This window comes from Dama dama, chromosome 32 (assembly GCF_033118175.1).
Source record: "Dama dama isolate Ldn47 chromosome 32, ASM3311817v1, whole genome shotgun sequence".
NCBI classification, from domain to species: Eukaryota; Metazoa; Chordata; class Mammalia; order Artiodactyla; family Cervidae; genus Dama; species Dama dama.
The window spans coordinates 41,484,278-41,508,844 of NC_083712.1; the positions used below are offsets into that span (position 1 = coordinate 41,484,278).

General features: G+C 42.9%; 1 protein-coding gene across 1 annotated transcript in view; it reads right to left on the reverse strand.

The window, feature by feature from the left end:
* The window catches only part of ZMAT4 (zinc finger matrin-type 4), a 309,158-nt gene that overhangs the window by 83,616 nt on the left and 200,975 nt on the right, over positions 1-24,567 (reverse strand). The window contains exon 4 of the mRNA XM_061134790.1: positions 20,881-21,037. Coding sequence (XP_060990773.1) covers positions 20,881-21,037 — 157 coding nt within the window. The remainder of the gene's footprint in view (positions 1-20,880; positions 21,038-24,567) is intronic.

The window sequence follows — 24,567 nt, forward strand, 5'->3', positions numbered from 1 at the left end:
CAGAGATTACATGGGGGATGTAAACCAAATTACTTATTAAATTATGTACATAGACATATAAAACTATGAAGACTAGCAGGCTATAAATAAAAATCTTAGGCAATGGTTATTTTTAAGTTGTGGATTATGGACGATGTGGTTTATACTCATGGATATATAACCCCTGATGCGGGGAAAATCATTTTTATTTTTCATCTTATATAGAGGCCACATTTCATGCTAACTTGTTTTAGTGCAAAGTCCAGAAAATGGTGCTTAGGGGACTTTTGGTGCCACGATCAGGTCTTAAATTAAATCTTACAAGATGTTTACTGCAGTGATTTATTCATTAATTTATTTTTGATTGGGGGGATGGGCTGGGCAAAAGCTGACTCAGTCAGAATATGATGTAAAAGCTCCAGCTTCTCCCACAAAGGTACTGGGTGACTCCTTTCCCACTACAGCCAGTCCCGAAATGGCTATCATGATTTAGACAAAATGAAGCATCTCTCTTCCTTCTCATCTGATATGTTAGGCGGTGAATACTGCTATCTGAGGTTGCAAGATAGAATAGAAAAATCCATGTGCTATTTCTTAGAAACCATGAAGAAAATTAAAGAACACGATCAGATAACCCATATTCCAAAGCACGTGCCATTAAACACTTCCTGAGAATTAACAAAGATGAGGGTGACTTACCAGACCATCATTCCGATTCAGTTTTGTATCAACAGTCTGAGTATAATCAGCCTATTAGCAAGAATTGCTTCCTCGCCCACACGGCATTCATAGATCATCAGTCTTCATTAATATCCTATTCATAGATCATTGATTTTCATTAATATAGGATAATTCCCTCTAGTTCAGTCACTGATAAGGTTCTAAATATCTTAAGTATGCTTGTTTTCTGCAGAATCCTAATCTTTGAAAATAAATCATTAAATAGAACTTCAGAGGAGATAAAAGCCCTTTTATAACTTTCTCATGTTGCTTGACAAAAGAATTCCAGGGCTGTGATGCTCCACATTCTTCTAGGCATTGAGATAAGGAGGACAGAATGTAAGTTTCAGAAGGACAGAAGCTTTATCTATTTTGTCCGCTGACATATCCCAGGTGCTCAGAACCAGTGCATGCGGAATGAGGGGGAAAATGTCTTCTCCATTGAGCTATTTATTTACGAGAAGGAATCACATTTTACTTTAGGACAGGGGTCCCCCACCTCCAGGATCTAATGCCTGATGGTTTGAGGTTGACTTGATGCAATAATAACAGAAATAAAGTGAAAATAAATGCAATGTATTTGAATCATCCCGAAACCAAGCCCTAACCTGTGTCTATGTAAAAATTCTCTTCCATTAAATCAGTCCATGGTGCCCAAAATGGGGTTCCCCAGGTGACTCTAGTGGTGGAAGAACCCATCTGCCAATGCAGGAGACAGTAAGAGATGTGGGTTCAATCCCTGTGTTGGGAAGATCCTTTGGAGGAGGGCATGGCAACCCCCTCCAGTATTCTTGCCTGGAGAATCCCATGGACAGAGGATCCTGGTGGGTTATGGTCAATAGGGTCACAAAGAGTCGGACACGACTGAAGCGAAGCACACACACACACTTTAGGACTTTCTGCTAGGATGACATGACAGCATCCTCTCTGTTCCAGACTGATCTGAACACTCCCTGCTGCACTGTGGCTACAGTACACTCAAGGCACTCGGTCTTCAAACACTGTTCAGTTAAGATACTCTATTCCCTCTGAGTTCATTCTCAGAACTTTTAGTTATGGCCCCTATTCTCAAACTCTGTGCAGACTTGCCCTGGACAAGGCAGTGAACAAAGAGGAGAGCCCATAGGATCTTTGACAATCCTAGAAGGCATGGTGAATCCCTCAGATCCCATGGGAACCTCTACCTCTAGGTAAAATTCAGTTTCAGCATGAGATGCTACAATCCCTTCCGTGCGCTCCACATTCCCAGGAAGCTGGACTTCTGGAGGCTGCCGTGTACCTCCAATCCATCCAACCAATCAATGAGAAACAGGGAATACAGTTGACATCATCCAGTCTAATTCTAAGATTTGAGAAATCACATGGTGCCCGACAGGCGAACGCACCCATTAGTCAGTGTGGTTATTTGAGGATAAAGTGCAAAGTTAAGACTTCACTCAATGTATGCACATTACTTTTGCACATGGTTGCCAAGTCATTAGGACATAAATACTCATTAAGTTGTTTGGACCCGAAGAGTTATGACATCATCCGGCTGTATTCTTTGCTTACTGCTTGAGCAAGAATTAATGACCGGCTAATTGGACACTGCCTGAAGTGCCTCTCCTCACAAATCTCAAACAAGAGGCAGAGTCAGCTTCCCCTAGAGGGACTCTTGACTCACTGCCACCCCCACGCCCAGCCCCAGCAGGTGCCATCCTTAGAGTGGTGGGCGAGAGAGCATCACCCAGACCATCGTGGGTACAGTGAGATGGGGTGTGTGGGCCGCTGAGCCTGAGAACAGATACCAACTCCTGCTCTTTTCATTTTGCTATCGTCCCCGGCGTCACCTAATCCATACTCCATGCTCAAGGGGTGGGCATGATTTACTTATCCAGAAGCATCAGCTATGCAACCAGGGAGCCAGCTTCCTGGAATCGTTTCTTATAGCCTATGAATATTCATAGAGGATTAAGAGATGAGAAAAGTGATCCATGCCAGAAGCACAGCGGAGATAAAGTGCCAGCTAAGTTTAGAGGAAGACGGAGAAAGAGGGTGGCCTTTTGGCCTGGGCTGGAGGGAGGCTGAGACTTTAGAAGTCATTTTAAAGAAGTTGGTGCTGGTACTGTCCCCCGAGGAGAACGCGTGCATGTGCACTTTCCTCCTTCACCCTTAGCCAGCATCCCCCCCAAGCCAGTGCCCCCAAAGGGGTCTCCTGGCTTCTCCATCCAACCTCGGCTATGAGCTTCTTTAAGCCCACATTCCTAAAAGAAACACTGATCGCAACAACCCAGAGTTGGCAGGTTATGAAAATTGCCACTACTTCGTATTTATTTTTAATTTATTTTTACTTGGAGGATAATTGCTTTGCAACGTTGTGTTGGTTTCTGCCGTACGACAATGTGAATCGGTTGTTGTTCAGTTGCTCAGTCATGTCCAACGCATTGAGACCCCAGGCTTCCCTGTGCTTCACTCTCTCCCAGAGTTTGCTCAAACTCAGGCCCATTGAGTCGATGATACCATCCAACCATCTCACCTCCTGTCTGCCCCTTCTCCCGCCCTCCGTCTTTCCTAGCCTCAGGGTCCTTCCCAATGAGTTGGCTCTTTGCAACAGGTGTAAGTATACATAGATTCCCTCCCTCCCATCTCAGCCCTCTAGGTCATCACAGAACATGGGGTTGGACGCCCTCCACTAGTGTACTTCCCACTAGCTATTTTACACACGGGAATGTATATGTTTCAATGCTGCTCTCAACACGTCCCACCTTCTCCTTCCCTTGCCATTTCCACGAGTCTGTTCTCTACGTCTGTGTATTTAAAACTTTGGATATTAGCTTTGCATATATTTTGCATGTATCTATTTGGCTAATCCAAACAATCTAGAAATAAAAGTACCTTGTATTAACTACCACTTAGAAACTGCTTGGTCTGTGTCCTTGGGAGTCAGCTCTATAAACCTCCAAGGAACTCAAGAACTTCCAGAGGTCAGACTGTGACACAGACGGGGCTCTTTGGCTCTGTCACACCAGTTGCCCTCCAATACCTGGATCAAGAGAGAATCCAGAATATCAAAAGCTAAAGCAAGAAGGTTTTCCAGTCCCAGTGAGTTTAAGGCCACAGACTTATAGCACTGCTTCTCATCTTAGACAAAAGTTGGTGGACAGAGAATGAGGTCTTAGGCTGGATGAGACTTTGAAGGGAAATGTTAGAAAATCATCAGGCAATCCAGTTTTCCTGAGGAAACAGAAGCCTACTCAGAACCTGAATTTCTTACATGTAGATGACACCACCCTTATGGCAGAAAGCAAAGAGGAACTAAAGAGCCTCTTGAAGAAAGAGGAGAGTGAAAAACCTGGCTTAAAACTCAACATTCAAAAAATGAAGATCATGGCATCCGGTCCCATCACTTCATGGCAAGTAGATGAGGAAACAATGCAAACAGTGACAGACTTTATTTTCTGGGCTCCAAAATCGCTGCAGATGGTGACTGCAGCCATGAAATTAAAAGACTCTTGCTCCTTGGAAGAAAATCTATGTCCAACCTAGACATCATATTAAAAAGCAGGGACAATACTTTGCTGACAAAGGTCCATCTAGTCAAAGCTATGGTTTTTCCAGTATTCATGTATGGATGTGAGAGTTGGACTATAAAGAAAGCTGAGCACCAAAGAATTGATGCTTTTGAACTGTGTTGTTGGAGAACACTCTTCAGAGCCCCTTGGACTGCAAGGAGATCCAACCAGTCCATCCTAAAGGAAATCAGTCCTGACTATTCATTGGAAGGACTGATGCTGAAGCTGAAATTACAATACTTTGGCCACCTGATGTGAAGAACTGACTCAATGGAAAAGACCCTGGTGCTGGGAAAGATTGAAGGCAGGAGGAGAAGGGGAAGACAGAGGATGAGATGGTTGGATGGCATGACTGACTCAATGGACATGAGTTTGAGCAAGCTCTGGGAGTTGGTGATGGACAAGGAAGCCTGGTTTGCTTCAGTCCATGGGGTCGCAAAGGGTCAAACACAACTGAGTGACTGAACTGAACTGAACTACTCATCCTTAGCCATCCCTTTAACCATGGTTTTGACCACAAATTGCACACTTTATTTCCAGACAGACACAGCCTAAAGAGAATGCATGAGAAAGAACAGAATGATCTCAACTGAAGACTTTCTACCATTAACAGCCAAGGAGGGTGAAGCCTCTTAAAACTTGCTACTCTGAGTGTGCCCCATGGATCAAAAACATCAACATTGCCTGGTAGTTTATTGGAGATGGAGATCTCAGGTCCAATCTTGGGCCACTGGATGAGAACATTCATGATGTATGAGAGCCTCAGGTGACTCGTATGCAAATTAAATTCTGAAAACATTGAATTAGGAATCAGTGGTTTTCTTCCCTTTCTGAGGCTTAGAATCACCTGGTTGAACACTTATGCACTCTAGGTCACACTGTAGGCCAATTAAATCAGAATCCTTTGGCTCAGGGCTGAGCATCACTAGGTTTCAAAGTTCACAAACTGCTTCCAGTGTGGGGTCAGGGCGGGGAACTATGGGACTGGAAGGACACCATCTGGCTTGGACCCTGGGTTCACCTTGACCTTACCAAGCACCTGTGACCCCTTGTCTCATCCACTTGACTATAACTAGCACCATCTTTCCCTTGAGACCTACAGCACCATGCTGGCCCATCTTTATTTTTAAGTGGCCTCTTGTCCAAAGACAGGTAGAATTCAGGAACTTGGAGCCAAGACAGAGCCTTCCTGGCTTAGCACACAGTCTCCCAGGACATCTTTCCAATCCCCTCCTGTCAGAGGGGAGGCGGACCATGCATTAGATGTCCTTTGGGCAGTTTTACTGCAGATGTTAGGGCTTCCCAGGTGACTCAGTGGTAAAGAAACTGCCTGCATTGCAGGAGACACAGGAAACGTGGGTTTGACCTCTGGGTTGGGAAGATCCCCTGGAAAAGGACATGGCAACACACTCCAGTATTCTTGCCTGGAGAATCCCATGGACAGAGGAGCCTGGCGGGCTACAGTCCATGGGGTCGCAAAGAGTCGGACGCGACTGAGTTGCACAAGCACGCACTGCAGATGTTATTTTTAAAATAAATATTCTTTCCCTCTCCTTTTCAAATGAACAGATTTCTGATTTAATAAATTCTAAAATTATTTTAAGTCTATGGCCATAGCACCCTGAATGTACCTGATTTCCACTGGTCTTGGAAGCTAAGCAGGGTTAGGTCTGGTGAGTGCTTAGATGGGAGAACACCTGGGAATACTGAGTGCTGTAGGCTTTAAAAAAAAAAAAGTAAATAAATAACAAAATGTTTAAGAACTATTATATGTTGCTGCATTAATTCTACAGAAGTCCATGTATCTTTTTAAACATTGTTGAAGAGATAATGGGAATGGGAAAAGATAACGTCACTTTTAAATGAAATCCAACAACTCAGGATGGAGTTTTTAATTATACAAAAAAAAAATTTGATGCTAATGGTTCAACCTCATATCATTATTATCAGGATTCAAAGTACCTGCTTGGGGGAAAAAATACTTCCGTGGTGGTCCAGTGGCTAAGACTCCATGCTCCCAATGCAGGGGTCCCAGGTTCAATTCCTGGTCAGGGAACTTAGATCCCACATGCTGCAACTAAGAGCTGGCATGCTAAAACTAAGTAAGACCCAGAAACAGTCAAATAAATATTTTAAAAGAAAAAATTTTATGTTAAAAAAAAAAAAACCCTGCATGCCGGCCATAAGGAAAACAAAGACTGGAACTCAGATCTCCTAGCCCTGGCTCTGTGGTTTCCCACTCCCCTGCACTGCCTTTAGTTCTGCGAAGCTGGTCCACAGCCTGGCCCAGCAAGGACCAGGAACACGGTGAGCTTGAGGAAGAGCAGAGTCGGGTGAGAATAAGCTCATTTAGAGGTAACGAAATGTTCACATAGCTTGTCGTAAGTTTCCGTTATTACAGTAAATGGTGTGTGTTACAGAATTATACACACGAGCCAGAGAGCTGGCTTAAAGAAGAACAGGGCATGAAGGATTACATACACCATTGTTGTATGTAAATAGTTAAAGGCTTTGGAATGGCTAAACCACAAGAAAGGAGGCTAAAGACTAAATATCTCTTGGGACTCATCAAGGATGATGCCTTTTTGGACTGATGGCCAGCTGTTTTCCAAATCTGCTCAAGAAGGGAAATGGACTGAGTCTGGAACAGTGGGCCTTTGGAAGAGAGGCAGCTTAAAGGAGCTCATGCCCGATGCCTGAGGTGAAGCACGCTTCCCGCCCTAGAATGAGTACCTGAAGGAGACTTCCAGAATGTGAGCATCGTCAATACCCAGCATTGGGGGATGCCAGCAACGGGACAATCATGCCGAACAATGGGACTTAGAAGGAAATGGAATCTTACTGGAAACAGATAGATGGATAAGATACTAAATCCAGAGACTGTGACTTTCTAGGTATAACTAGCCTCTGAATGAAACATAAGACTTTTTTCCAAAAAGCAAAATATTTCCTTTTTCTGCATTCCCATTCTATATTCTAATTACTATATAGCTCACTTGACATTTTTCAGCAAGCCCCTCTCCATGAATCAATAGATTCTAGGTTTGTTTATATCGTCGGGTTGGGTGCATCTTTCCTTTTTCTTTTTAATTGTTTTAATTGGAGGATAATTGCTTTACAATGCTGTGTTAGTTTATGATGTACAATAACATGAATCAGCCATAAATATACATATATCCCCTCCCTCTTGAGCCTTCTTCCCACTCCCCATCCCATCCCTCCAGGTCATTACAGAGCATTGAGCCGAGCTCCCTAAAAAAAGCAAAATTCTTGAATATTAAATCATCAGAGATATTTCTTTATGACTTACTTTGACTAAAAATCACCTGCCCTGGGTGATAAGAAAGATCAAGGAAAACATTGCCAAAGTTAGTTTTTGCTTCCCTGGCCCATTAGCATTCTTGGTCTATTAGTTTTACTGTCTGAAAGTAAAAGTCCAAGTATTAATATTTCATCCACTCTATTGATGAAAAAGCAAAATGAAGATGTAACGATTTGTACTCTGCATTAATTGAGATGTAATTACAGTAAGAATTCACAAGGAAGCCTTTAACCCTGGACTCTTGCTTCCAAGTAAGTGATTCCAACAAGTGGGACAAAGTGACCATCACGCCTTCCAGTGACCCAGGGCTGTTGGCTTCCAAAGACCTTTGTATATTTCAGGTTTGAGGGTAGCACTTGAGACTCCGAGGTCCTGTCTTTAGCCAGTATCACTTACAGTGGCTGTAATTCCTGCTCCTTCAACAGAGCCAGCATCCTCTTGAAAAACTAGATGGATTTACAATTAAAACCATAAACTGTGCGCCCAACAGACCACTGAAGATGGTCACTTAGCAGCAAATCCTAGACAAGAGAAGCTACTTCTCTAAAGGCTGGCCATGCAGTGAGAAAACATGAAATGTCATCTCTCTGTTTTCAGATGGGGAAACTTGTTTGGTGTCTAGATCACATGATGATTTATAGCACAGGATAACCTGTAAAGCAACTGTCTATTTCCCCATAGACCACCTCCTGATAAGGAAAGGTGCTTTTCTACTACATTCCAACAAGAGAGCTTAAGCCTGGAAGTCTGATTTTTCCCACCCGCATGAGATAAGGGACACTGCATTTATCCTGGGCTGTCTGAGAGGCAAAGGGATCTGAATGCCAGAGGGGTGAGTCCCACGTCAGGACAGGAATTACTGCTACTTAGGGATTAGGAAAAAAGAGGGTTGTACATATGAATAGAGACTGGGGTGTCCAAGATGGCTGGACCTCCCCTGGGAATGTCCATAATGGGACTACGGTCTTTGCTTCAAAACTCTAGGTTGGCACAGAGGGACTGAACCCACCAAGGAAAGGCGTTGACCTGGAGGAAAACACCAGGCTGGAAGAGGAGACACAAGTGAGACCCACATCTGGGAAAGCCCCAGGTCTTCATCTTGAACCCGTGGAAGCAAGAATCCAGCAGCCTCCTGGTGATCAAAAAGCTACCAGGCTGAGGGATCTCTCTGAGGGTCCCCCACATGTCTCTAGGGCCCTGTACGACCCTAAAGAAAGGGTACCCCAAAGAATGACCAAGACTGTCCTTCTCACCAAGCTTCAAGGCTAGAGGACCCACGTCAGATAAATTGATTTTTTAAATATAAAGAAATATAATATTTATTGCACTCAAGTGCTATCCAGTAATCCATACCCATTGCATCTGTTTATTAAAGAAACCAAGCTGAGAGTTAATCAAGACTTTTAAGGCTGATGTTTAAACTATATAGATATTTCAGAAGATAAGAGTACAGTTTGGGGCATTTACTACCAATTATTTCAGGTGGAATGTTTACTGCACAAGTACCTTCTCAATTTCATCAAGTAGACATTTTCAGGGTTCTTATCTTTAGTGGATGATTGAAGAGTTGCCACCCGAACATCTCTCATTCATAGTTTCCTTAATCGTGATGCATTCCGTGTACGGATGCCAAGACCTGAACATGTCTCCTACTGACGGTTTCAGAGAAAGGACAGGAAATTGGTTATTTTATTGTTCTACTATATTGTTTCCTAAAAACGTGTCAAGGAACACTTTCTGGAATAAGGGTTTAGCCAACATCATAAAAGCTGCTGATATCATCAACTATCTTCTATTGCTATTAGATTACCTGGAGGAGAAAAGTGAGTTTGGGATATTCAAAAAGATTTGTGAAAATTGGCTAGGCAAGAGCCTCATTGTCAAAATCTTTAATTCTATCTAATCATCGACCTGTTGTTTTATTGGTCATCAAATATAAAATAAAAAGACAGTAGCCTCGACCAAATCACTGTTCCAAGCCTCATATGATCCACTGTACGAAAGCATGGCCAAAAGAAGTTGGCTCACCTCCCATTGCTAATTCATTTAAACCTGATTCCCCACAGAGAAGCCAAGGACCTGATTGGTGCAATTTCTCCCTGATCATTCTCCTGACCAAGGAATGATCACCACAAGAGAAGAGAAGCCTCTTTGCCATCTACCAGTTTTATCACCTTGGGCAAATAATTTCATCTCTCTAGGCTTCCATGTCCTCATCAGGAAGATGAGGTTGTTGAAATAATAATTGCTACGTGCCTTCCAGCTCTGTAATTCTGTAAATCTATTACTTGCTGTATTTGTAAACATTAGATAAGCCAAAGGCATCATCAGAACAAATGCATTGATCTGAAGACAATGCCTTAGAACATGGCAGCTTTCCTAATTTGAAAGAAAATGCACTGCTGTGAGGATCTGCCTGTTTGACAAACTATTGTTTGCATCTGTTAAAACAAGTATCCAGACAGGTTCTGCCAGGCAACCCAAATAACCTGATTCAGATGATAGAACTGCTGTGGTAAAGAAACTCTTCTATGCGGATATGAGGCACGGATTGGACCTGAAATGCATATATTATTCAAAACGTGAATTTATGAAAGTTTCAGAGAGATCCAGAATACCCTGATCTTTATTCATTCAACAGACAACTCAAAGAAGCAATTCGGTGTCTGCCATAGGAATTTATGGAAAAGTTCTGAAACTCTTTCTCTCTCATTTTCAACAGGAAATAAGGGGAAAAAATGGAGACAAGCAACATGGTTTCAGAAGAGGAATATACAAAAAAAAAAAAAGTAGAAGAAGAAGAGGAATATACGATAAACGCACCCACACACAGGATGAGCAGAGCCCCCGAGATCACTGGCTGTCCATGTCTTTCCTCACAGAGTGGTTCACTGCTCCTACAAATGAGAAATTCTCTCTCTCTCTCTTTTTTTTTTTTTTTTTTGAGCTTAATCTTTTTAATTGAGTGACATTTTTGTATAAATATCAGCCTTGCATCTTTATTGCTTTCAATCATCTTAGTGACAGCTTCGGGGTTTGAACTGCGCTCTTCATTAGGTGAGCAGAAGTCTGTAGATCATTTTACGAAGCATTATTTATTGTCACCTAGAGATCAAGTACTTTGGCCACCTCATGCGAAGAGTTGACTCATTGGAAAAGACCCTGATGCTAGGAGGGATTGGTGGCAGGAGGAGAAGGGGACGACAGAGGATGAGATGTCTGGATGGCATCACCGACTCGATGGACATGAGTTTTAGTAAAATCCGGGAGCTGGTGGTGGACAGGGAGGTCTGGTGTGCTGTGATTCATGGGGTCGCAAAGAGTCGGACACGACTGAGTCACTGAACTGAACTGAACTGAGAGATCAAGGGAAAAGCTTTAGAAAATGCAGTCAGAAGTCCTGGGTTCTGACTTCCTTGGCCGTCCGGTGGTTAAGGAGCCGCCTTCCAATGCAGGGGACAGAGGTTTGATTCCCTAGTCCAGTAACTAAGATCACACATGTCTTGGGGCAACTATGTTCGAGCGCTGTAACTACCAAGGCTGCACCACAACTTAGATCCGACGAAGCCAAAGAAATAAATAATTAAAAAAAAAAAGAAGTCCTGAGTTCAAATTCCTATCGTGTATTTCATTATGTGACACCAAGCAATCACCTTACCCCATAGAATTTCAATCTCCATCCACAAAATGGAGCTAATACTACTTTATATTTATTTTGAAGATTCAATGAAACGATGAAGGTGATATTTCTGATATAATATCTTAACAACTATCAGTTACAATCATTGATTTTTCTCATGAGGTTAGAGTCAGCCTGCTCAACTATCATTTACCACACTGCAGGATCTCTAAAACATAATACATTTTTATTTTGTGGTTGAGAGATGAACAGGTTTTTTGAAAGTTTCATTTTATAAATTAATATAGAGGAACTTTTATCACATAGACGTTTGATTCTTGCTATTCCTGGTAGTTGCACTCTATAAACTCTCCAAGTACACTGAATTACCAAATATTGATCAAGCGTTCCTTGGAGGAATAGAGTTAGGTTCCTGCGAGGCTGTGGCCACATTCTGACCAACTGGTCCACATAGAATCTTGTTGTACATGTGCTTCTGTTTAAAGACACCTTCTTTCACATATATTTTGGATTCACTAGCATTTAACTCAAATCCACATTATAATGCATGCCTGAACAAAGCTTATCTAAACACACACATTTTTCCACAAGGCACATCACATCCTTCTCGCACTTAGAAGCCCTAGAGCGCACTCCAGCACTGTCCTGGGGGGCCATTTTAAATGGCAACGTTTCCAACAAAAAGTACAAAAGTGCAAAATACCTGGCAGGAACTAGACTGTAAAAAAAGGCACTTGTTTGCCATGTGAGAGTTGAAATTCAGAAGACAGAGTGTGGCCGTCAGCTGAGAATATACACACAGGGCAACTCAAATGTTTTACCACTTTGCACACAAGTGCACACACGGCCCATGAAATGCCATGAGTGCTGATTTTGTGGTTACAAATAAATTTTAGTGAGTAGGTGCATTCACAGACACAAAATCTTGCAAATACTGAGGGTTGTGTGTTTGTGTCTAACTATATGTACATTCATTCATTCAACACTTAAGTTGTAGGGACTATAGTAAGTATTTTACATATACCTTCTCCTTTATTACAATAGTTACATAATCTCAATATCTCCATAATCTTGCCAACATGAAATTGAGGGTTGAGGACTTTAATTGCAAAAATTCACACAGATACAACCAGAATTTAAAGCTGAGTCTGAGTTCAGGGCCTATATTTGTCTAATCCTTTATTCTGTGTTTCGCCAAATTTGTTTTTTTAAAATCAGACAAGTGGCCAGGCATGCCACTTCTTGTCAAATTGGAAAAGCACTGCCTTTGATCATCACATTGACATCAAATTTAAATAAGCAAGGCAACTTAATCTGAAAAGCAAGCTACAGATATTTAAACACATCTCATTATTCTCATTATAATGCATCCTTCCAATTTTCAGTATTGTAACAAATATTCATTAAATGCCTACTAAGTGCCAATAAGTGTTGCCCGTGCAGTCGTCACACAGAGGTGATGCCAGAAGGCCTCTGAAGCATGTCAGATTGTTCTCCATCCATCTCCTAAAGTTAAGATACACACGCCACTAGAGCAGCTTCAAACTCTTACGGGTCAAAAAATGAAAGAAAGGTTACAGCTAAATGTGATGCCATTACCTGTCAAGCCAGTGATTTGGGGGAATTATATAAAAAGAAGCACTCAGTATCCATTTTGGCTAAGAATGATGGATGTATTCATAAAAGCTTATGTGTGAAACAGTAACGTTCAGGGACAATGTATCAAGCAGGATGGATTAGACTCTCCTGAAATAACAAACAGCCCCAAAGGATCGCAAAAAAGCCTTTTCTGCTCTTGCAAAGGCTAATGTCAGTTGAATGGCCCTCTTCCATCTTGTAACCGGTCTTAAGACATCTACTCCATGAACTTCCCTGGAGGACCAGTGGTTAAGAACCCTCCTTTCAATGTAGGGGAAACAGGTTTGATTTTTGGTGGCCCACATGACCCAGGCAACCAAGCCACAACTACTGAAGCCCATGCACCCTAGTGCCCACGCTCAGCAACAAGAGAAGCGACCACAATGAGAAATCTGTGCACCTCACCGAAAGAGCAGCCCTGCCCAGCACAACCAGAGAAAATCTGCACAGAGCAACCGAGACCCACTGCAGACAAAAACAAGATAAATAAACTTTTTTAAAAAGTACATCTCCTCTCAATCATCTGAAAGTCTGGGGAAGGCAGAAGCAAAGAATGTTTGGATGAGCAAGGTCTCTGCCACAAATACAAATAACTTTTCCTGATGATTCTGAATATAATACCTAGCCCCTTGCCCATCAGAACAAGACCCAATTTCCCCCTCAGTCAGTCTCTCCCATCAGGAAGCTTCCATAAGCCTCTTATCCTTCTCCATCAGAGGGCGGACAGACTGAAAACCACAATCACAGAAAACTCACTATTTGATCACGTGGGCCATGGCCTTGTCTAACTCAATGAAACTATGAGCCATGCAGTGTAGGGCCACCCAAGACAGACAGGTCATGGTGGAGAGTTCTGACAAAACATGGTCCACTGGAGAAGGGAATGGCAAACCACTTCAGTATTCTTGCCTTGAGAACCCCATGAACAGTATGAAAAGGCAAAAAGATAGGACATTGAAAGATGAACTCCCCAGGTCGGTAGGTACCCAATATGCTACTGGAGATTCGGTGGAGAAATAACTCCAGAAAGAATGAATAGACGGAGCCAAAGCAAAAACAACACCCAGTTGTGGATGTGACTGGTGATAGAAGCAAAGTCTGATGCTGTAAAGAGCAATGTTGCATAGGAATCTGGAATGTTAGGTCCATGAATCAAGGCAAATTGGAAGTGGTCAAACAGGAGGTGGCAAGAGTGAACGTCGACATTTTAGGAATCAGTGAGCTAAAATGGGCTGGAATGGGTGAATTTAACTCAGATGACCATTATATCTACTACTGTGGGCAAGAATCCCTTAGAAGAAATGGAGTAGCCATCATAGTCAACAAAAGAGAAAATGCAGTACTTGGATGCAATCTCAAAAATGACAGAATGATCTCTGTTCATTTTCAAGGCAAACCATTCAATACCACAGTAATCCAAGTCTATGTCCCAACCAATAATACTGAAGAAGCTGAAGTTGAACGGTTCTATGAAGACCTAAAAGACTTTCTAGAACTAACATCCAAAAAAGAGGTCCTTTTCATTATAGAGGACTGGAATGCAAAAGTAGGAAGTCAAGAAATACCTGGAGTAACAGGCAAGCTTGGCTTTGGAATACAGAATAAAGCAGGACAAAGGTTAACAGAGTTATGCCAAGAGAATGCACTGGTCATAGCAAACACCCTCTTCCAACAACACAAGAGAAGACTCTACATATCGACATCACCAGATAGTCAATACCGAAATCAGATTGATTATTTTCTTTGCAGCCAAAGATGGAGAAGCTCTATAGAGTCAGCAAAAATAAGACTGGGAGCTGACTGTGGCTCAGGCCATGAACTCCCTATTGCCAAATTCAGACTTAAATTGAAGGAAGTAGGGAAAACTACTAGACCATTCAGTTATGACCTAAATCAATCCCTTACGATTATACAGTGGAAGTGAGAAATATATTCAAGGGATTAGATCTGATAGACAGAGTGCTGGAAGAACTATGGACAGAGGTTCCTGACACTGTAGAGGAGGCAGGGAGCAAGACCATCCCCAAGAAAAAGAAATGCAAAAAGGCAAAATGGTTGTCTGAGGAGGCCTTACAAATAGCTGTGAAAAGAAGAGAAGAGAAAGGCAAAGGCGAAAAGGAAAGATATTCCCATTTGAATGCAGAGTTTCAAAGAATAGCACAGAGAGATAAGAAAGGCTTCCTCAGTGATCAATGCAAAGAAATAGAGGAAAACCATAGAATGGGAAAGACTAGAGATATCTTCAAGATAATTGGAGATACCAAGGAAACATTTCATGCAAATACAGGCTCAATAAAGGACAGAAATGGTATGGACCTAACAGAAGCAGAAGATATTAAGAGGTGGTAAGAATTGACAGAAGAACTATACAAAAAAGATCTTCATGACCCAGATAATCACGATGGTGTGATCACTCACTTAGAGCCAGACATCCTGGAAAGCAAAGTCAAGCGGGCCTTAGGAAACATCACTACAAACAAAGCAAGTGGAGGTGATGGAATTCCAGTTGAGCTAGTTCAAATCCTAAAAGATGATGTTGTCTAAGTGCTGCATTCAAGATGCCAGCAAATTTGAAAAACTCAGCAGTGGCCACAGGACCAGAAAAGGTAAGTTTTCACTCCAATCCCAAAGAAAGGCAATGCCAAAGAATGCTCAGACTACCACACAATTGCACTCATCTCACATGCTAGCAAAGTAATGCTCAAAATTCTCCAAGCCAGGCTTCAACAGTACATGAACTGTGAGCTTCTAGATGTACAAGTTGGATTTAGACAAGGCAGAGGAACCAGAGATCAAATTGCCAACATCCGTTGGATCATCGAAAAAGCAAGAGAGTTCCAGAAAAACATCTACTTCTGCTTTATTGTCTATGCTGAAGTCTTTGACTGTGTGGATCACAACAAACTGTTGAAAATTCTGAAAGAGATGGGAATACCAGACCACCTGACCTGCCTCCTGAGAAATCTGTATCCAGGGCAAGAAGCAACAGATAGAACTGGACAGGGAACAACAGACTGGTTCCAAATCGGTGAAAGAGTATGTCAAGACTGTATATTTTCACCCTGCTTATTTAACTTATATGCAGAGTACATCATGAGAAATGCTAGACTGGATGAAGCACAGCCTCGAATCAAGATTTCTGGGAGAAATATCAATAACCTCAGATATGCAGATGACACCACCCTTATGGCAGAAAGCGTGGAACTAAAGAGCCTCTTGAAAGTGAAAGAGGAGATTGAAAAAGTTGGCTTAAAACTCAATATTCAGAAAACTAAGATCATGGCATCTGGTCCCATCACTTCATGGCAAATAGATGGGGAAACAGTGGAAACAGTGACAGACTTTATTTGGGGGGGGCTCCAAAATCACTGCAGATAGTGACCACAGCCATGAAATTAAAAGATGCTTGCTTACTCCTTGGAAGAAAAGTTATGACCAACCTAGAAAGCTTATTTAAAAGCAGAGAAATTACTTTGCCAACAAAGGTCTGTCTAGTCAAAGCTATGGTTTTTCCATTAGTCATGTATGGATGTGAGAGTTGGACCATAAAGAAGGCTGAGCACCAAAGAATTGATGCTTTTGAACCGTGGTGTTGGAGAAGACTCTTCAGAGTCCCTTGGACTGCAAGGAGATCCAACTAGTCCTTCCTGACTGGAAGGAAATCAAGAATTAGGAAATTCAAATTTCCTAAAGGAAATCAGTCCTGAATGTACATTGGAAGGACTGATGCTGAAGCTGAAACTCCAGTATTTTGGCCACCTGATATGAAGAACTGACTCATTTGAAAAGACCCTGATGCTGGGAAAGACTGAAGGTGGGAGGAGAAGCAGACGACAGAGGATGAGATGGCTGGATGGCATCACCAACTTGATGGACATGAGTCTGAGTAAACTCCAGGAGTTGGTGATGGACAGGAAGGCCTGGTGTGGTGCAGTCCATGGGGTTGCAAAGAGTCGGACACGACTGAGCAACTGAACTGATACTGATAGAGTGTGGGTGATCTCAAATCTCACTTTGATTAGTGGCAGACAGTGGGAAATAACTGTAGTTGAAAGCTTTTGTTTTATGCTTCAAGGGGATGTGGTCTGGGTCTCCTTGGAGATGGACGTTTCTGGGGTGAGTTCTCTGAACAGAGGCGGGGACTGGCCCAGGAGAGCGGGGGAGTGCAGGAGCTGGGGAACCTGGGGCGCACTGAAAGTGCCGTCTAGGCTGACCATGTAATCAAGTGACTTAAAATGCCCTCTGGACTAACGTTATGATGGTAGAACCCCCTCAGGAAATGCCCTGCCAAGTGGTCCAACCTCTGCTTCAACAGCCCCTCATCCCCGGACACACAGTCCACCTTTAAGTGTCTCTGATTACTGAGACTTCCCTGGTGTCCAGGGGTTAAGACTCTGCACTCCCAACGCAAAGGTCCCAGGTTCAATTCCTGGTCTGGAAACTAAGACCCCACAAACTGCATGTCATGGACAGAAAATAAAAACAAATATCTCTGAATATGAGATACTTATTCAGAGCTCAGATCTAGGCCCCTAATTTCTACCTACTCATTGGTTATATCTTTTAAATCCAAGCACACACATGCATGATGCACATTCACGTGCACACACAGCAGGATTCTCTCTTTCCCATGACAGCCTTCCCAGTAATCTCTCTTCCATGCTCAAAAGCATCACTTCCTTTCCACCCCCTCCAGTGAGAGGATTCCTATGCTCTTCACCATTCTGGCCTCTTTTCTCTGGGTCACCTCCAGAAGCTTCCCACAGTGTGGCTGTGATATGACCAGGGCAGCCTCTACCGAGCCTCCGATCTGGGCAAGACCTCTACACCAAGGTCTGCCAAGCCTTGGAGAACACGGTGAGTTTGTAGTCTCCCCTGCTCTCATCTTATAGAAAGAAAAGCATGAGCTAGAGCAGAGATTCCAAAACACACTGGGTTTTGTCCTTAGCGGCGCCTCCAAGCATTTCAGACATCCTAGTAAACACACACCCGTTTGAAAAAAGCAACTCAAATGCCAGCTAATTCTGCAGTATCCTCAGCTGATGTCTGATCAAAGTGCATCTTGAGTAGGAGGAAAGGTGATGGTTCCCAGACACTAACTGCTCCCCTTCATCATACAGAATAGCTCTGAGAAACAATGACTCATGCTTCATTCAATAATTTCCACTCAGAAGTCACCACCATTCAGGAGCCTGTTACTTATGGAGGGGAATCTCCAGCAGCCCACCTGAGGAGGGAGATTGCTTCTGAATTCATTTGGCTGGGTTTTTAATGTTCTATGTTTTCCTTCTGTTTTCACTGTAGAAGTGATGTCCAGCCACCCTGGTGGATTAGACAGAGCAGTTCCTAGACGGGCAGAGGGCAGCCCCAGCCACAGCTTCCGGCAGCCCTGCTGGGTTCAGCTACAGGCAGTAAAGATGGATGATAGGCTGTCCTGATGCCACTCAAGGATCTGAAGGAGCTTCACTCAGGGGCTCAGGAAGTCCGTGTCCCGAGTGTTCTTTTTTGCTGCCTCTTGGTCCTTATTCTCTATTTGTAGTAACCGAATTTGTGCTAGAGACCAAGCCTCAACCTCTAACCTAGACCTGGGAGCCAGGTTCTTGCTATGTTCCTGTGTGGTTTCCAGCCCAGCGCTCAGGTCTAACAGTGCCTTCCCATGCTCTTGGGATTCCTGGTGTCTCAAATGGTAAAGAATCTGCCTGTAATGTGGGAGGCCCGGGTCCAATCCCTAGGCTGGAAAGATCCCCTGGAGGAGGAAACGGCAATCCACTTCAGTATTTTTGCCTGGAGAATCCCATGGACAGAGGATCCTGGCGGGCTACAGCCCATAGAGTTGAAAAGAGTCGGACATGACTGAGCAACTAACCTTTCTGCCATGCTCTTGACAGTCTTTCCTTTCTCCAGAACCTCAGGCTACCATTTGTCTGACTCTCCTGATGCTGGTACCCTGCTTGGTCTCAGGATGATCTCGGTACCCCGAATCCCCATCACTGGAGCCCACCCTCCTCCCAGCCCTCCATCCTTGCCCTGAGCCCCGGGGCACAACGCCTGCCCTCTGCTTACACGTGTACCTAACGACTCACCTCCCTCTAGGAGGACGCCTTGTTTCGTTTGCTCCCTGACGGCAGTTGGGTTGATATCAGTGTCAGCCCAGGGAATCAATGTACCTTCCCAGGCTCTTCAATTCTGTCTCAAGTTAACCCATTCCCAGATCCTTTCTGCTCAAAGCAGCTTTGGAGAAGAATGGATGAGAGGTGAAGCCACACACAGGGGATGCGCAGCTTCGGGAACCTAAGCTAGATGAGAAATGGGAGATGCTGGCAAAAGAAACCGGCATCTCTTTCCCCAGCCCGAACCAAGTGCTGTGAGTGCTCCCTACCCCCCAACCCACCCCTTTTTCCTCCTCACCCACCCGGCAACTCGATGTCTGTCACAGTGAGGACTAGGGCAGCTCTGTGAACACCAGAAGTAACTCATTAAGTAAACACTGCAGTTTCCGTATTTTAGATTGTTTTCCCTTGGACTATATAGAAGGCAACTAACAAATTACCCCCAAGTTATATTTACCAGCTTTGAGGGTAACTCAGAGAAACAAACTGGTGCTTGGTTATCTTAAGGATGTGTTGAAATTCACCAAGAACTATTTTTTGCCAGGTGGGTGATTTTTCTTTACAGAAATAATAACTCCCACTTGCTAATTGATGTGATAAACGAAGACAGAGCCTCTTCTCTTCCATCACTACCTCCAAAATTAAATTTAACAGCAATACTCTGCTTAGGCAGGGAGAACAAATGGGTTAGTTACTCATTCATGGAGAACAGGTAAAAATTTTCCAGTGGCTGTTTCTCTGAAGTGTCTATTTTAAGAGATTTGAGGGGGAGTAGGTTACAAGGTGAGTATCCAACCTTTTAGAGAGCAAAAATCAGGAGTTTCAACCAAGTGCCTGCTTATCAAATGTCAATACAGACAGTGTACCTCAGTCAAGCTGAGCTTTCTCCCAATTCCATGGGCTTTGCAACCATCCTATATCTGAATGTCACAGTTACCTTTACAAAAAACAATATTCTTCCAAGTAAGTAGAAAAATACAGTGAAAAGATCCCCTACTAGTCTTTAGGCAAAAGCAGATATTTTTCTTAAGAAAAACACCGGTGAGAATAAAAGCCAAGTATTGTTTTAGATTCTCTTCAATTTCCAAAATACCATTTAAAAAATAATTACACCCACGATTTATGCATGATTCATTAGGCAGGCAGCTCCAATGCACAACTCCATTGTAATTGCACTGGAAACGTCGACATCATGAAATATACCCTCAACTTCTTGAGATTATCACCTATTCTAGTAACGTCTTTGCTACCATGTAAATCTTGTTCTAATAGTCTGTCTTTATTAAACGATAATGGTAGTATTTCAGTTCTATGACTGGATAGCCTTCTGAAGAAATTTTTTGTTACTTCTGAATAATTAGAAGGTCAAATGCTCTGTTACTGATATTTAAGCCTTTTATCGTGAAAGTTAATAGGCTTGAATCACAGAATCCCCAGATGATGACTGGAATGCTACGTGGGGTGGGGTGGGGGGTTGGGAGAAGGCACACCATGGTTGTCAGCAGATAAAAGTGTTTCTAAAGACAAAAAATGGTACAGATGAATCAGTCTGCAGTAGGGAATCAATAACATACAGTACACCATCCATCACCTCTGCTGATTACAGACCAAAGTCAGAAAAGACAGCATTCCTTACATAATAGATAACCTTACATAACATATAATAAATATGATAGGCAACATCTTGCAGGATAGAAACAAAAGATGCAAACTGCTGAATCATGTATCTAAAGGGGCCAGGTTGAGAGGATCAGTACCTGGATTTAATGGCCTTACGACTTCGAGTTCCACCGGGCAACCTGCCCATCCCTTTAGGTTTGAAGGGCATTGCTCTGATCTGCAGCCGCCCCTGAAGAGGCAGCCTGAGGAGCCGGCCAGGCACTGGAGGTCAGGGTCTCCCCACCACCACTGTTCACATACCTGTGGTCTTTAACGGGGTTTTCTCTCCTAGCAACAGTTTTAACCTTTTGGCGTGGATTTTGCCTTGATAATGTGAGTCAGCCACCACCGCAGAGGTGAAGGACATGTTACAGAGGGTACAGCATTTGTTTTTATCCACCATATCAGCATCATTTTCCTGTGAGAGAGAGAGATCGAAAGAATATTAGCGAGCCCGAAGGCTTCCAATGTCTTTGTTCCACTCCGTACTGTTGCAACATGAAACTCACCATAGTCTTTTTCTTGTCTTTTTTCTTTCTTTTTAAAGCATTACATAGAACATTATTCCATGTGGGATTTGTAGATGAAAACTTATTTTACCTACACTATGTCATGCAACTTCATTATAAAATGAGGTTTTTATACTTAGTATTGTTAATATTAACTATCAACAAAATAGTTAATATTCATTGAGCAAGTTAGTTAATATTGTTGAGAAGATTGAAATAGTCAATCCATATAAAAGGAGCTAATCCAATGCCTAGAAATAGTAATCAACACATATTAGATTCTCTTATTATCATTTAAATTTTGACCTGATCATTAAGGTTATCAGACTAGAACCGATTATGTGTGTGTGTGTGTGTGTGTTGCTTAGTCGTGTCTGACTCTTTGCAACCCCATAGACTGTAACCCACCAGGCCCCTTCATCCATGGGATTCTCCAGGAAAGAATACTGGAGTGGGTTGCCATTTCCTTCTCAAAAAGGAACTACAGAAAGAAAGAAAGTGAAGTCACTCAGTCGTGTCTACCTCTTTGCTACTCCATGGACTATAGCCTACCAGGCTCCTCCATCCATGGAATTTTCCAGGCAAGAGTACTGGAGTGGGTTGCCATTTCCTTCTCTGAGAACCAATTATATTCTTAGTTAATTATCGGCTAGTTTTGGTCCATTTTACACAGTGCTTACCTATACTTTCTCCCTGTTCATCAAACTATCTTCTCATTTGACACAATTTCAGTCAATGGCTTTATGTTCTATACCATTGAAAACTTTGTGGTCATCACTCAGATGAGTTCAGGAATTTTTCCTTATAAATAGATCTCTGCACTGTCACTTCACAGCTCATCATTTTTCAAAAGGCATCTTAAAGCTGATGCAATAGTTGCTCGATTAAGCAAGAGTTTACTAGTTTACTTTCTGCTTCTTGTTTCTTCTTTTTTTTTTTTTTTTACCATAAGTAAATTCTCAGCCTTAGAAAAAAGTAGCCCCTTCCTTTTTCTTGAAATGTCTGTTTTGTCCCTGCTCTGCAATCTATTATTTTCTACATGATAAACATCACCAAAACTTTCTCAGTGACCAACTTCAACTTCTATTTAATAGGGACCACTACTGCCAGGCACTGGGAACACAGCGCAAATGGGTGAATATGAGCTACCTGCAGAAAAACAAGGGCCACAGTGGGTGAGAACACATTGGATCTGGTACCAGGAGGAAAAGGTTCTCTCATTGCATCTGCATTAGGCATCAAAGTAAGCAAAATATCAGAGTTCACAGGGCCTGAATTATTTAGCAGAAATTATCATTTGGCATTCAGCTTTGCTTTGACATACTTTAGCCTCACCAGGATACGTGGCCCCATGTTCAAGATTTTTTTTTTAAAAAAAGATTTCTTTAAGGAATCCAATATTTATCATAATGAACTTGAGTCTATCATAAAGCTATGGTGACCATGCTGGCTGAATTTTCCAGGAGAGTTTGCATCATTTTCCTTTTCTTCAAGACAAGTGATTCATTAACTGCTGCACAAAATACTTAAATCCAGCTTGATTTTTATTCCTCTGTAACACTTCATGAAAATGAATAATGATTTGGAAAAAAAATAAATCCTTTGTCAGACCATGTGACCTGGCGATTGTGCCCACAGGTCATCAATTACCTATATTCTGCAAGGGGAAGATTAATCCACGGCTCCCCTCCTGCCTAGTTAGAAATTGAAGGTAAAGAGGACACTCAGATAAGGAGTTAATCTATTCCTTAATGGAATGGTAGGCGCAAAGCATCTCTTTGTTAAAAGAGCAGCCATGGGTGAGTATCTGGCCTCACAAAAGCCCCTTCTCCTATTCCTGGCAGACCCCAAAGAATGCAATTTAAAATGGCATGGGGACAAGGATGAGGGTGGGGGTGGGACAGAGAAAGGGAATTCTGCATTCTTCTGCACAACAATAAGATGTCCAGAGTGATGGAGAGCATTGCCTTGCCAATTTTGTGGCAGTTAGGAAACTAACACTTTCCTTCTTAAGGCATCTGTTGGTAATAGCACTGATAATTTGCACTCAGTCTTGGGAGGAGTGAGTGAGTGTGTGTTTGTGTGTGTGTGTGTGTTCCAGGAGGCTGGCGTGCAGTTCAGGGGTGGGGGAAGGGAGAGACTCCATAAAGGTCTCTGAGATTTGGAATCCCACCTAGAGCCATTTATTAGCTTGACCTTGCGAGTGTACTCAGTCACGTACAACTCTTTGCGACCCCATGGACTGTAGCCCGCCAGGCTCCTCTGTCCATGAGATTTCCCAGGCAAGAATACTGGAGTGGGTTGCCATGTCTTTCTCTAGGGGATCTTCTGAACCCAGAGACTGAATCCGCATCTCCTGCGTCTCCTGCATTAGCAAGCAGATTCTTTACCACAGAGCCACCTGGGAATGGTAACATGTATTAAATCTTAGCATCTACCCAAGACCCTTATCACATTTTATAAGTGAGATTTAAGGAAATATACTGCTAGAGGTTAGGATGGGGAGTCAGTGAAAAGAGATGGATTCTATGGAAAGAGGATGGGCCTCCCAAAAGGGGTCTCTCCTAGCAAGGCACCAACCTCAGGACATCTGGTTAGGTACTGAGGCTGGACCCACCAAGTGTATCCCTGCTGAGTGCTTCAAGCTGAGGTGCTTTGAGTTTCCTCATCGGTAAAAATTCAAAGCGGGACTTCCCTAGAGGTCCAGTGGTTAGTACTCCATGCTTACACTGTAGGGGGCTTGGGTTCGATTTCTGGTCAGGGAACTAAGATTCTGCATGTCATAAGGTGTGGCCAAAAAAAATTTTAATTTTTAAAAAATTAAAAATTAAAAAAAAAAGCTTTTAAAAACATAAAGAAGTCATAGACACTTGTACCCCTTTATGTGGTCTGCTCTGGAGCTGACTGAACCAGGCAAGAAAGGGGAGATATGATTTCCTGGCGTCTGTCTCTCCAACCAGGCCTAGGACGTGCCCCAGACCCATGACGGGGCAGAGCCCAGAAGACCAGGAAGCACAAATCAGGGAGTGGCTGAAGGCGCTGCACCCGGTGAGTGAGCAGTGGGCAGTTTGGGAGGACAGAGAGCCCTAACTGACACCTTCCCACTCTGTGTCAGGGAATATTGGTCCGATGTTTAAAGGGACAAAAGGGGAAGGTTGTCAAAGTGACAGTGGTCGCTTGGATTGCCCATTTTCACCTACGTGTGCATAATATGGGCTAAAGCATCTCATTTTTCTTCAAATAAAGCACAAGATCATAAGACAACGCTTAACTCGCAATCTACACCTATTTAGAATCTATGCATCGCTTTTGTCACTTCTAGCAAAATCACCAGCTGGACCTGGACACAGGAGCTAGACCCTGTCTCCCTGGAGCTCTATGGTGGAGACATCTCTACAGAAAGGGGCTGCCATCACTGTATGAAGCGTATTCAGAACTA